Source organism: Topomyia yanbarensis, chromosome 3 (assembly GCF_030247195.1).
Source record: "Topomyia yanbarensis strain Yona2022 chromosome 3, ASM3024719v1, whole genome shotgun sequence".
In the NCBI taxonomy this organism is placed as follows: domain Eukaryota; kingdom Metazoa; phylum Arthropoda; class Insecta; order Diptera; family Culicidae; genus Topomyia; species Topomyia yanbarensis.
The window spans coordinates 400,490,611-400,502,977 of NC_080672.1; the positions used below are offsets into that span (position 1 = coordinate 400,490,611).

A 12,367-nucleotide genomic window follows, 5' to 3' on the forward strand; every position below is an offset into this window, starting at 1 on the left:
AATATTCTTCTTAGAAACATTGCAGAAGACACCAGTTTGCCACCTTTACTAGTTTCTTAGATATGGTGCAATATTTATGGAAAGCCTACTAAAAGCGATTCATTCGGTAATCGCGCATGCTTTGATTACTTGTTTAGCATTGTCACTGTATAGCGTTACATATTCGGTGAACTGAAGAGTGGGACTATGTTCGGCATTCTATGTGGAATGTTCTCACAAGAGACATTGTCGAAGACAGCAGCTTTCTGTCTTGACTGGTTTTTAGATACAGTGCATTGTTCGGTGGTACAGAGAGTAATGCGTTGTCTTATGAGCCATATAGTCGAATCATAACAAGAAACGATTTTAAGTATAAGTAGGTTGTGTATTAGCTCTGAAATCGGTTGCAAAGTTTGTCAACACAGAAGGTCAAGTTCCACAATAGAATGTAGTACCAGGGCTTGGAACATTAATATAAGCAAACCGTTTACGTTTGCTATGAACGACTAAATTGAACACAGACAGTTGAATTTGTATTATTATGAAAGAAAGCCTTTTAAAAATTTGTTTATTGTCCACCATCGCGATTACTGCAAATACAAATCATTCGATCCAATAAACAACAACTGACGTAACGCTATACAGTGACAATGCTAAACAAGTAATCAAAGCATGCACGATTACCGAATGAATCGCTTTTAGTAGGTTTTTCATAAATATTGCACCATATCTAAGAAATTAGTAAAGGTGGCAAACTGGTGTCTTCGGCAATGTTTCTAAGAAGAATATTCCCCGACACTTTGCCGAAGGTACCACAACTGTATCTCAACAGTTTTACCGAATATGTTTCGTATCAATATTTTAGACTAATAAATGATATTCTTTAAATACAGCTACCAGAGCCATGGATACAACCGGATACAAGTGATTCATACAGAATCTTGCAGCATCTTTCTTGTACTTTCAAATACATATAGAGTAGTTTGCCCGTTTTTGCCCGTTCATGAATTATTTGAGTGCAAAGTAGGCCATTTTTCGACTAAAAATCGTGAATATCTCAGAATCTGCTCAACATATTAAGTTGGTTCCTTCACCGAAATTTTGTATTTCATCAATTGTGATAGTTTTGAAGAACATTTTGAACTTACAAAAAATCTTGGAAAGAAGTTATAATAAAAAAATTGATATTTTCGGTATTTCCTCTAATAATGCTCAATATCTCAAAGAATATTAAAGATAGACTATTACCATCTTCAGTAAAGTTTCTTGTAGAAGAATTTACTACAACTTTGCAGAATACACCAATTTGCTATCTTTAATTACATGAGAAATAAATTTTGAATCTCACTAATAGGAGGATTAATCATCAAACTTTTGACTTATAAAGATGAAGCGTCTCATTGTCATAAATTCTTCCGAAGATAGTATATTGCTATAACTAACCATTTCGAAGTTATTCAAAACGATCACGTTTTTCGCGTTTTAAACCACTGTGCAGTGGGGTTAAGAAACACGAAGTCTTTTTTCATAAAGATAGATGCTTTCCCCGCAGTGCTAGGAGCTGCTCAATTTTTACCTTCCAATGCTCAATACAATTCTCCTAGAATATTTACAATAATCCACTTGTGTGGAAAACGTAGCCAAAGACAGTCTAAATTGATAAGTTTTATCAGTTTTTAATAATATTGCGACTGATAGCAGATATATGAAAAAATAATTTTCCGTCATCAACGTAAACTGTCCCTGGCAACACTGCCGCATCGGAATCCAATCAGACTAATTGCAATAACATCACTTATAGAGCTGATTGTTGTAACTGTTAATACTCAAATGAAAGGCAATAGACACATCTATTAGCCTTACTTGTTTTTGTGAGACAATCTTGCCTCAGTCAAAAGTTATAGCTATTTAAAAACGTTGTTATCCACAAACAACATGGGCATGAATGGGTTAAGGATTGTCATATTCCGTTGGCGCATAAACATTGTGAATTGTTGTAACGAGAAAAAATCGTAAATAAATAATGAAAATCAAAATCAACATCAATTTGTCGATGTACTGTGATAAAGAACATGTTTTTAGGATTTTTAGTTTCTATTGTCTAAGATTTGGAATTGTTTTCACTCAGATCTTTTCAAAATTTCATTCAATTTTAGTGACTATCTCAAGTTATCAGATTGAAAAGATTTATGCAACAACCCCTCTCCCCTCCGAAAAAATTCTGACTACGGGTTTGAAACAGGAAACAATTAATTCTGTGCCGATTAATGCGATAAACAACAATTAAATGGTACAAATCACGTTGATTTTATTCCTTGATTATGCAATAATTTTATAAGCCCCTACCGAAACAAAATCCTAACTACGGCCTGGAGATGCTTCGAGTAAGATCAAATTACTTTTGGTAGATAAATTTGCTCGCAAGGTAATAATTCTACAAGAACTCTTTACAAGATGGCTTGGCGGCAAAAGAAAATTTTGCTATTCATTCAATCAAATGAAGGTCCCTTGATGTTCTGGCCGAGCATTGCCACATGCTATTAAAAAAACAATGAATACTTCTAATTGTTCCGATTTCAGTCCATCGAATATTTTTGAACAATTTTCAAGTATAAATTGAATAAATGTGACTGTACCTGGGCAAGAATTGATGAGCAGTATTCAGCGAAAAGTTAAAAATTTCATCCAAAAACCTGACTGCTTGTATTTTCCCTCGAACGGGCTCTCTCAATCTGACATGAAACTCTTTCGCATTTTAACTGCGGTTCGCAAACGAGAAAAGTTCGTTTGCACACATTGTTTACGAAGAAATGTCACAAGTTCGCAAACAGAAAACCACGCGCCCGAGCGTGTAAGGATACAGATTTATCCACGAGCCATGCGTTGCCGCTTTCTACGTGCTTCGCAATGTTTACTCTAATTTTATACTTTGAAACCAGAACTTTCCCCGTCTGTAGCATGTCGCCGACACCGACGCACCGGGAACCGCACCAAGAAGACCAAACGTTGTCGATTTAGTGAAGCGTCGTAGGGAAGAAGTGGGAAAACATAGCACTGATAGCGGAGCGAAGTTATAGGGGACGTGGGTTGGAGAGAGGCGCTATTGAAAAACTTGTTAGTTGGCAAAGTTGATTTAGAAACTGTTGTCAAACAAAGGCAAACCACGTTGTCAGCTTTCGGTATGAATTATGGAGTGTGGCTGATGCTGATGAATATGTATGGAAGCAACTTCCTTCTATTCGAAATTTCGAAAAGTCGATGCAACTATGTTTCTAGTGATTGCTACTGCAGAGACGGTAGAACTTCTACATTTACTGTTTCATTACTAGCGCCACTGGGTTTTGAATAACGAATCTAGGAACACTGTGATTAGGACACAGAAATAATTGAAAACGAAATAATTGAAATGTTTAAAACTCGTTTTGCTGAAACGAAAACTTTCTATTCACAAACTGATAGTGGCTGTATGTCATTCTTTGGGCAAACACATACATATTATTTCTGAAATTCAGTTATCACATAAATCAATCAACGTTTTTGCAGTTCACTTTTCGGATTCGGATTTCCACTAACACAGTATGTGTCATTTTTTCCCATGTCACTCGACCACGAGCGAAGCGTCGTCCTCCTCCCGCAACTGAACCGGTAGCTGGTCGTCGGTTTTGAAACGGACAAAGTTCGATCCAGACGGTGTGAGAGGATCGTGCTCGAAAAGCTTGCCAAGGGCAACCATGCTTAGCATGATGTGCAGGGTAAGGTCTGAAACGGTGAAATAGTTAGTTGTCTGTGTTAAGTTTCATTCTACTTGAATCGACATTCCGAAGAGATACTAACATAAGACGACAACCGCTGTAACCGGGTTCAGGAGTGCTATTTTGTACCACCTTTCGTTGTGCCAAATCAAAACAATATCACGAATAAACAAGAAGAACAGATCCAGCATGTACATGGCAGCGAATGGGTACAGGCATACTTTTACTTCCTGTAAATCGGTGTTGCTACTGTATTGTACGAGTAATTCAAACTGGTTTGATAAATACCTTGAATATTCCATAGAACAGCGCAATACCAATCCCTAACCAAAGTGCCCCGAAAACGAGTGCCGCGCTTCCCATGAACCGATAATCATAAACTGAAACGCGATCCGATGAGGAGATTAATTTTTTCATGTAAACAACAGAACACAATACTTACAATTCTCCAATGGGTAAACGAAATCGGTGCTAGCGTAGAGAAGGACTGTCATCAGAATCGATCCCAGAATTGTCCCAATCGCCAACACGTAACCATGAAACTTGATATAAAACCGCAAGTAACGTTCCATTTTGCACAAACAACGTTGATCACCGGATAACTGCAATTAATCGGCCAGCTTCTCGGTAAAGTTCTCGGCTCTTTGCAGCAGATCAGCAAACTGAATGTGTGAAAACACAACACAACCACCACATAAGCGCCTGCTACTAAATATGACCCAATGCAAGCTAGTCAGTCTCGCTTAGTCAGCGGTGCTAGTGATCTTGAAAACGAATTTGATTGGCATGTCAAAACTGTTTATAATACGCAATGCACCGTTGGCCGAGAGGAATTGAAAACGACGCGTAGCAACATTACTGCGATAAGAAGTGCTATGAATCCGGCCCAGTGTTATCAGTGATCTACAGTTCAAATCACACTGGGTTGGGCAGCTGCCTAGGAAACTCGACAACGACAATAGCAATCGCTAACAGATCGCCATTAGTTAGTGTTTACAAATGTCGAAATTCCCGGAGAAGCAACGGGGATCGTTTAGAGTAGCCTCTTTTGCGGTTTCTTTTGCAGGCTAGATTGATCTCGAGAGTCTCATGATCGGCTCTGGGTCGACGTTGGGCTCAAAGGTTCGGATATGAGTATGTGCAATCACAAATTACCTTTTAATTATATATTAGTTACTATTGGTGTATGTGGAAGGGTGCTCTTGGTTGCGCGTGGTCGGTCTGTTTGCTACAGCTTGGATTCTGGTCGTGTCTAAACTGCACGGCGCTGCCCGTTGCACTTTCCTCCCTTCCACTCTGCCTTGTGTCAGTTTCTATGGTGATTACTTCTAAGAGTTCCACCCCGTCTCGTTCCCCGCATTTATTTCTGTCCGTTGAACCATTTCTTTAGGCGGTGAAATATTTTTAGTGTTGTCCTCTGCAATTTGAAGTGAATCTGCTTGTCTGTTTGGAGGTGCTGGGCGCCTTTGTTATTATTTTGTTGATGGCACTGGCAATTGGTTTCGAGATACAAAATGCATCGGTTATTGTTTGGCCGGTTAATTTTGTTTTAGTTGAATTTTTCGATGGCCGTTGATTGGTGTTTTGTAGTAGGAGGATACATCTTAGCGGCTTCGGTGCATGGTTTATCGTAATGTGCCGCTAGGTTACAACAGTGGTACGGAGGTGCACAGACTAATGCGAACACAGAAGAAAACTATAAATCGTAGTCGAAATACTAATATCCGTTTTGATGGTGAAATTTAAATGGATTTTTTTATCATGTACATTGTGGAATTCGGTAATACCGGTGGTAATACCGCACCTGTATTTTTTATTTTTTCCTCTGTTGTGACAATCAGAATTGCGTCCAATTTTCCTCAATACCTAACACAAAGTGTAACAAACATTTAACACATGCTTGTTCATGTGTCAGTGGCGCCATAATTGCAAATGCGGCCACAGTCCCAACTACTACACTATACTACATGATGACACCACCAAAATAACCAAAAACTATATTGATGATGATGATGATGATGGTCCCACCTCATACCCCCACAAAGGTGTGAGCTGAACGATTTATCTAAAAGATAATTAATATTTTGATCCATAACAAAACCAGTTAACAAAAAGAAACGGACTGGTTCAATTTGCAGACATAGCTTTCCTTCAAAAGAACGTAACCAGATACATTTCGAATATTCCGCCAACAACCAGGGTCCATCAAGAAAATTTCCATTCCGGGAAGATACTTGATAGAATCGGAAATTGAACCCAATAGCTTCCATTTCCGATAATTCTCTGTAAGACTCCTCCCGCCTGACCAAGGCATCGGTACTACCACCTGCTAAGGTGAGCAGTGACGAGCTTAGTGGCAGTGCAGAGTCCGGTCGAGTTATATCATCCACATCAGACCCCTTTATTGAAAGTTTCCTACCATTAACCCAAGGCAATCAAGGGATACTCCTATCCGAGAACATCCTTGATTGATCAGGAATTGAACCCGATATCTAGTAGTTATCAGAAGGAGTCATCAAACCCCATACTCAACGAGCTAACTCCGTTATTACCACTATCGCAGCAATAACCGAACTTAACTCTATTGTCGAGCAAAGTCAACACAACTCCATCATCAAATCAGACCCTGATCACAACAAAAGTCTAAAAGCTTCGATTCAACCCGATGAGCTTTTAGTGCTGGTCACCATGTTCGATTTCAAGTTAGTCTCTATCTGCTTAGCGCGCGCGTGGCTCAGACTTTTGTAGACATCTCATTATTTTTTAATAGCTTTAATAAACAAGTAACAAAAATCCATCATCATCATAGCGAATATAATAACTTAGTGTGACTAAATGCAAATAATAGAAGAGAAAAAAAAATACAATATTCGTGGTATTACATAGTTATTCAAATAACTCCAAAATATAAAAATTCAAAAAATCTGTCTACAAAGCAGATTTTACGTGTGAAATACATAGTGTTTTGAACTCCGCTAATGTTGCTGCACGTTTAATATGCCTAGGCATCGAATTGAAAAAACTTATTCCTTTGTACAACAAGGAGTTCTGTGATCTACTAAATAAAAAGTTTGGTGTTCTTGGATCCGACGCGTTTCTAGTGTTGTACCTATGCACATCACTTCCTCTTTCAATTCGATCACACAAATATCGAGGCAGCATTCCATTAATAATTTTAAAAATGAACACCATTGTTAAGTAATAAATTCTTTGCTTCACAGAGAGCCATTGTAATGCGCTTAGCATGAAACTAGAGGAAGTGTACCTGTTACATTTTAAAATTAATCGCATGATTCTATTTTGCAATCGCTGTAACCTCAATATTTGTGTTTGATTGGCAAGAAACAAAATGGACGGGCAGAAGTCAATATGTGGTGAAACAATAGATTTATATAATAAAATTTTACTACTAATTGTTAAATCATTTTTCAGACGACACAATATACCATACTTTTTAGCAATCTTTTTGATGACATTGTCGATGTGAGACTTAAAGGTTAACTTATCATCAATGATTATTCCAAGATATTTTAATTCACTAACGCGATCAATAGTCTCACCATTTATTTCAACGTTAACGTCAGGCCTAGTATTAGCCGAAGAGATGATCATATATTTAGTTTTAGCAACATTTAACTTTAATTGTTTAAATTTTAACCAACGAGCAAGGGAATGCAAATCTTCGTTCAAATGCGCCACGGCTTCATCTATATCCTTAGCTGCAATGAACAGAACAGTGTTGTCAGCAAACAAATTTAAGTCACAAAATCGTAAAACTCGCCTCATGTCATTTATATACATAATAAATAAAATAGGACCTAAGACACTACCTTGCGGCACTCCAAGAGGATTGCCGAGAGGATTAGATACAAAATCGTTGAAACTAGTTTTCTGAGTTCTATCACATAAATAGTTTTCAAACCACTTATGCGCTATCCCTCCGATACCAAATCGCTCTAAAGTTTTCAAAAGTAATGGCCTCGAAATTGTCTCAAAAGCGCGTTTCAGACCCAAAAATACAGCAAAAATAGTCTCTTTAACCTCGATTTTCTCTTTCCATTTTGCTAACACTAAATTCAAAGCGGTTTCGCAAGAGTGTCCCTCTCGGTATACCGATTGCTCCGGAATTAGCAAATTATTATTATTCAAATAACTCATCAGCTGGCCCTTAACAACAAGTTCTAAAATTTTCTCTAATGTGTGCAACATGTTAATGGGGCGGTACTCTTCGGCTTTATCCGTCCCAGTAACTTTGGGAATAGGAATCACAAGTGATTCCTTCCAAACTGTCGGCACGTGCCCCGTTTGTAGCGATTCATTTACAAGGTCCAGCAGATCGTGTCCGATGACATGAAAGCAATCCTGTATCACTTTTGCATTGACATTATCGAAATATAAATAAACTGAATAATTTCAGTCTTGCTTCCGACACATGCAAGGGAATACATCGCACTTAGTTCCCCTTTGCGGAATACTTTCTGAAGATTTCGGTTGCACTTTCTAAGCCATCGTCACTTCGTTTAACAAATATATTGACACTGATTTATTCAGTAATTGTTTTTTTTTTTTTTTATTCATTTCGTTTATTTGATAGGCACAAATGCGTTAGCTTGGCGGTGCCAAATTCTTTTGTTTTTACATTTTGTATATTTTAAAACTAGGAGGTTACAATGTTGAAATATTTTTTTAAAAAAGAAAAATTTTACAGCTATCTTAAGACTAGAAATAAGATTCTATATACAAGAGAGGGGGCGAAAGATTTTTTTTATGAAAAAATTTTAAAACAAGGAATTCAATAGTAATAATTTTTAGGAAATATTTACAGTTATCTTAAAACTAACAATATAGTTTGGTACACAAAAGGGGGGAACAAATATTTATGAGAAAATTCGCAGGTGTTTTAAGACTAGGGATACAATTCTATTTACAAGATGGGGGACAATAGTTTTAACAAAGAGGTAAAATTACAACTATCTTAAAACTAGGAATACAGAATACAAATTTGAACTTTTTTAGCGGAGACTTATGCTTGGTCAAGATATTCAGAGGGGGGCTGTAGAAGCAGTTGTATCAAGGACAGGGGAGAGAAAGCGTAGATGGTGACCGGGAGAGAAGAGCAAAACTTGCAACTTTCGCTCAAACGGGAGATCAGCGAAAGATTACCGCCTCAGTCTAGTAGGTCGGATTGGCGGATGGTATTCTTCGGACCCGCGGGGAATCCTTCAAAAGTCATCGGACCTTGAGTCGCTCTCGCTTCAGTTTCCGTAGTGGTAAGTGCGACGGCGGTTACATAGTTGCAGTCTGGAGCTGATCGGTCCCACAAGGCAAGAGAAAGCTTCTAAAACGAGAAATAAAAAGAGAGGGGCTAAATTGGGATATTTGTCGTTTTTAGGAAAGTATAAATAAAGGACATATAGGGGAAATCACGATTTGCCAGTATATCTCGGACTGGGACATTGGGTGGTCTACCTCGGGCCCGAAGGGAATCCTTTAACTGAGACCTGGCGTCCAAGTACCCGGCGCATACCCAGACAACGTGCTCGATGTCGTGATAGCCCTCGTCACAAGCGCACAGACTACTCTCCGGAAGCCCAATACGCCGCAGATGCGCATCCAAGGTGTAGTGGTTGGACATAAGTCGGGACATTACACGAATAAAATCCCGACCCACATCCATCCCCCTGAACCAAGGCTTCGTTGATACCTTTGGGATAATGGAATGTAGCCATCGTCCAAGTTCACCATTGCTCCACGAGGTTTGCCAACTGTTGAGTGTCCTCTGACGACAAATACTAAAAAATTCGTTGAAGCAGATTGGTCTTTCGTATATGTCACCATTTAATGCGCCCACCTTTGCTAATGAGTCGGCCTTTTCATTGCCCGGGATAGAGCAATGAGAGGGGACCCAAACAAAGGTAATTTGATAAGATTTTTCAGATAACGTACACAAGGACTCCCGTATCTTCCCCAGGAAATATGGGAATTGCTTTTTGGGCTTCATCGCACGAAGAGCCTCGATGGAGCTGAGGCTGTCCGAAATGATGAAGTAGTGATCTGTGGGCAGAGTGTCGATGATCCCAAGGGTGTACTGAATTGCAGCTAACTCTGCGACGTAAACTGAAGCGGGATCATTGAGCTTGAATGAAGCGGTGATAGTATTGTTGAAGATACCGAAGCCAGTGGACCCATCGAGATTTGATCCGTCAGTGTAGAACATTTTGTCACAGTCGACTTCTCGGAATTTATTATAAAATATATTGGGGATCACTTGCAGGCGTATATGGTCCGGGATTCCACGAATCTCTTCCTTCATGGATGTGTCGAAGAATACAGTAGAATCAGAAGTATCTAGGAAACGAACACGGCTGGGAGTATATGAAGAAGGATTAATGCTCTGTGCCATGTAGTCGAAGTACAAGGCCATAAATCGGGTTTGAGAATTAAGCTCGACGAGCCTCTCGAAGTTTTCAATCACCAACGGGTTCAGAATGTCGCATCGGATGAGCAATCGATATGAGAGTTCCCAAAATCGATTTTTTAGCGGAAGAACGCCCGCCAGCACTTCGAGACTCATCGTATGGGTCGAGTGCATGCAACCCAAGGCAATGCGCAAGCAACGATACTGGATTCTCTCCAGTTTGATGAAGTGTATGTTCGCAGCGGAGCGGAAACAGAAACACCCGTACTCCATCACCGACAATATCGTTGTTTGGTATAACCTGATCAGGTCTCCTGGGTGAGCACCCCACCATGTTCCAGTTATTGTTCGGAGAAAATTGATCCTTTGTTGGCATTTCTGTTTCAGATACCTAATGTGACATCCCCAGGTACCTTTAGAGTCGAACCAGACCCCGAGATATTTAAATGTGAAAACCTGATTGATCGTTGCACCCATTAATAGAAGCTGGAGTTGCGCCGGCTCACGCTTCCTAGAAAAAACAACCAACTCAGTTTTCTCCGTGGAGAACTCAATACCCAGCTGAAGAGCCCAAGCAGACAAATTGTCCAAGGTATTTTGTAATGGTCCTTGCAAGTCGGCAGCTTTGGGCCCTGTAACAGAGACCACCCCGTCGTCTGCAAGTTGCCTTAGCGTGCATGAATTGGCAAGACAATCGTCAATGTCATTCACGTAGAAATTGTAGAGCAGGGGACTTAGACATGAGCCCTGGGGAAGACCCATGTAGCTAAATCGCGATGTTGTTAAATCGCCATGCGAAAAGTGCATGTGCTTTTCAGACAACAGGTTTAGCAAAAAGTTATTTAAAATTGGCGAAAGACCATGCTGGTGCAGCTTCTCTGACAGAATGTTGATAGAAACTGAGTCAAAAGCCCCCTTAATATCCAAGAAGACTGATGCCATCTGCTCTTTGTTAGCATAGGCCATTTGGATTTCTGTAGAAAGCAACGCAAGGCAATCGTTCGTCCCTTTGCCTTTGCGGAAGCCAAATTGTGTATCTGACAGTAAGCCATTTGCTTCAACCCAATTGTCGAGGCGAAACAAGATCATTTTCTCTCAGTAATTGTTTTGTCTTTTGAATAAAAGTGATTTGCTCTAATTTTTTCACAATAACCGCAAAAACTGTAAGATGTTCGACTACTTGAACAAACCTGTAGTACCTGTTTGATTACAGGTTTATTTTACCACAATTTGAGAAATAGTTTCAATTAAAGCTGTTGCATCTAACGCATCAAAGAGACGGACAACGAAAACGAAAGGGTCTTTCGAAAAGGAGAGGATCAGAGCGCAATTCCAAAATCACTCGAGTCGAGTTTACAGAAAAGATAGAAGAAATTCTTTTGAGTCGATTTCAATTAATTGATTCTTTTTTCTCTCTTTTCTCCACGATTTTTGATCACTTCTTTCATTTTATTCCATAAAGAACAAAAATATAACGAGCGACTGTCATATACTGAAAACACGAATCGAAACAATACTCCAAACTTATTGACTTATAGACTCAACTAGTTACAATATTTTAGCCGCTTCCCATAATTGTCTACAGATGTCTGTTCGCTGATTCGTCACGTTGTTTTCAAACATAGATATTAATTGGAAACAATAAACAGCGACTAAAATTCTGCTGCTGGTAGCAACATTAAGTTCACTATGATTGGTTGACTAATATGTGATTTACGAAATCACGACGAGTGTACGCTGCTTTACCACTCTTTGGCTTGTTTACTTTTACACGTTTTTCTTATTTATTGTTCGAATGTTAAATATATCAAGGTTTTTTTCCGGACTAACAGTGTTTTAATACGGAACCCATTCCCCGTATAAAAATGCAATTGAGTGCTTATAGAAATACTATCGCATTAAAACAAATGTTTCCTCATCAGTATCAGCAAACTGAAATATCTTAAATTACTAGTTTTTCACGTGAGCCATGCATTTTCTTTTTTTCAAGGTTTTCAGAAACGTGTGCAATGGAAAATAGGCAGAGTGCGGATTACCGAAACGATGACAATTCACCTTTTATTGGACACACTGAGAAAAAAAAATGTCCTCAAGCAGGAATCGAACCCAGTCTCTAGTTGAATGCGTTCATCACACCACAAATATTTTTATCAAGCACGCTTGAGGGAGATGCCTCGTGTTTATACAAAGCGATGCAGAAATGCAACTTGTGTATAAT

General features: G+C 39.1%; 1 protein-coding gene across 1 annotated transcript; it reads right to left on the bottom strand.

Moving 5' to 3' along the window:
* Positions 1-3,380: 3,380 nt before the first annotated feature.
* Positions 3,381-4,809, bottom strand: LOC131691818 (uncharacterized). The gene is made up of 4 exons (XM_058978482.1): positions 4,174-4,809; positions 4,020-4,111; positions 3,814-3,961; positions 3,381-3,738 (listed from the first exon to the last, which is right to left on the bottom strand). Exons 1-4 carry the CDS (start codon positions 4,301-4,303, stop codon positions 3,578-3,580), a joined length of 531 nt encoding a protein of 176 aa, XP_058834465.1. The 5' UTR covers positions 4,304-4,809; the 3' UTR covers positions 3,381-3,577.
* Positions 4,810-12,367: the final 7,558 nt, after the last annotated feature.

Excerpts from the sequence above, each read along its gene's own strand:
- LOC131691818 (XM_058978482.1), bottom strand. The coding sequence starts at position 4,303 with ATGGAACGTTACTTGCGGTTTTATATCAAGTTTCATGGTTACGTGTTG. Across the intron at positions 3,962-4,019 it reads TGTTCTATGGAATATTCAAG|GAAGTAAAAGTATGCCTGTA; the intron begins GTATTTATCAAA and ends ACCGATTTACAG. Across the intron at positions 3,739-3,813 it reads TACAGCGGTTGTCGTCTTAT|ACCTTACCCTGCACATCATG; the intron begins GTTAGTATCTCT and ends TCACCGTTTCAG.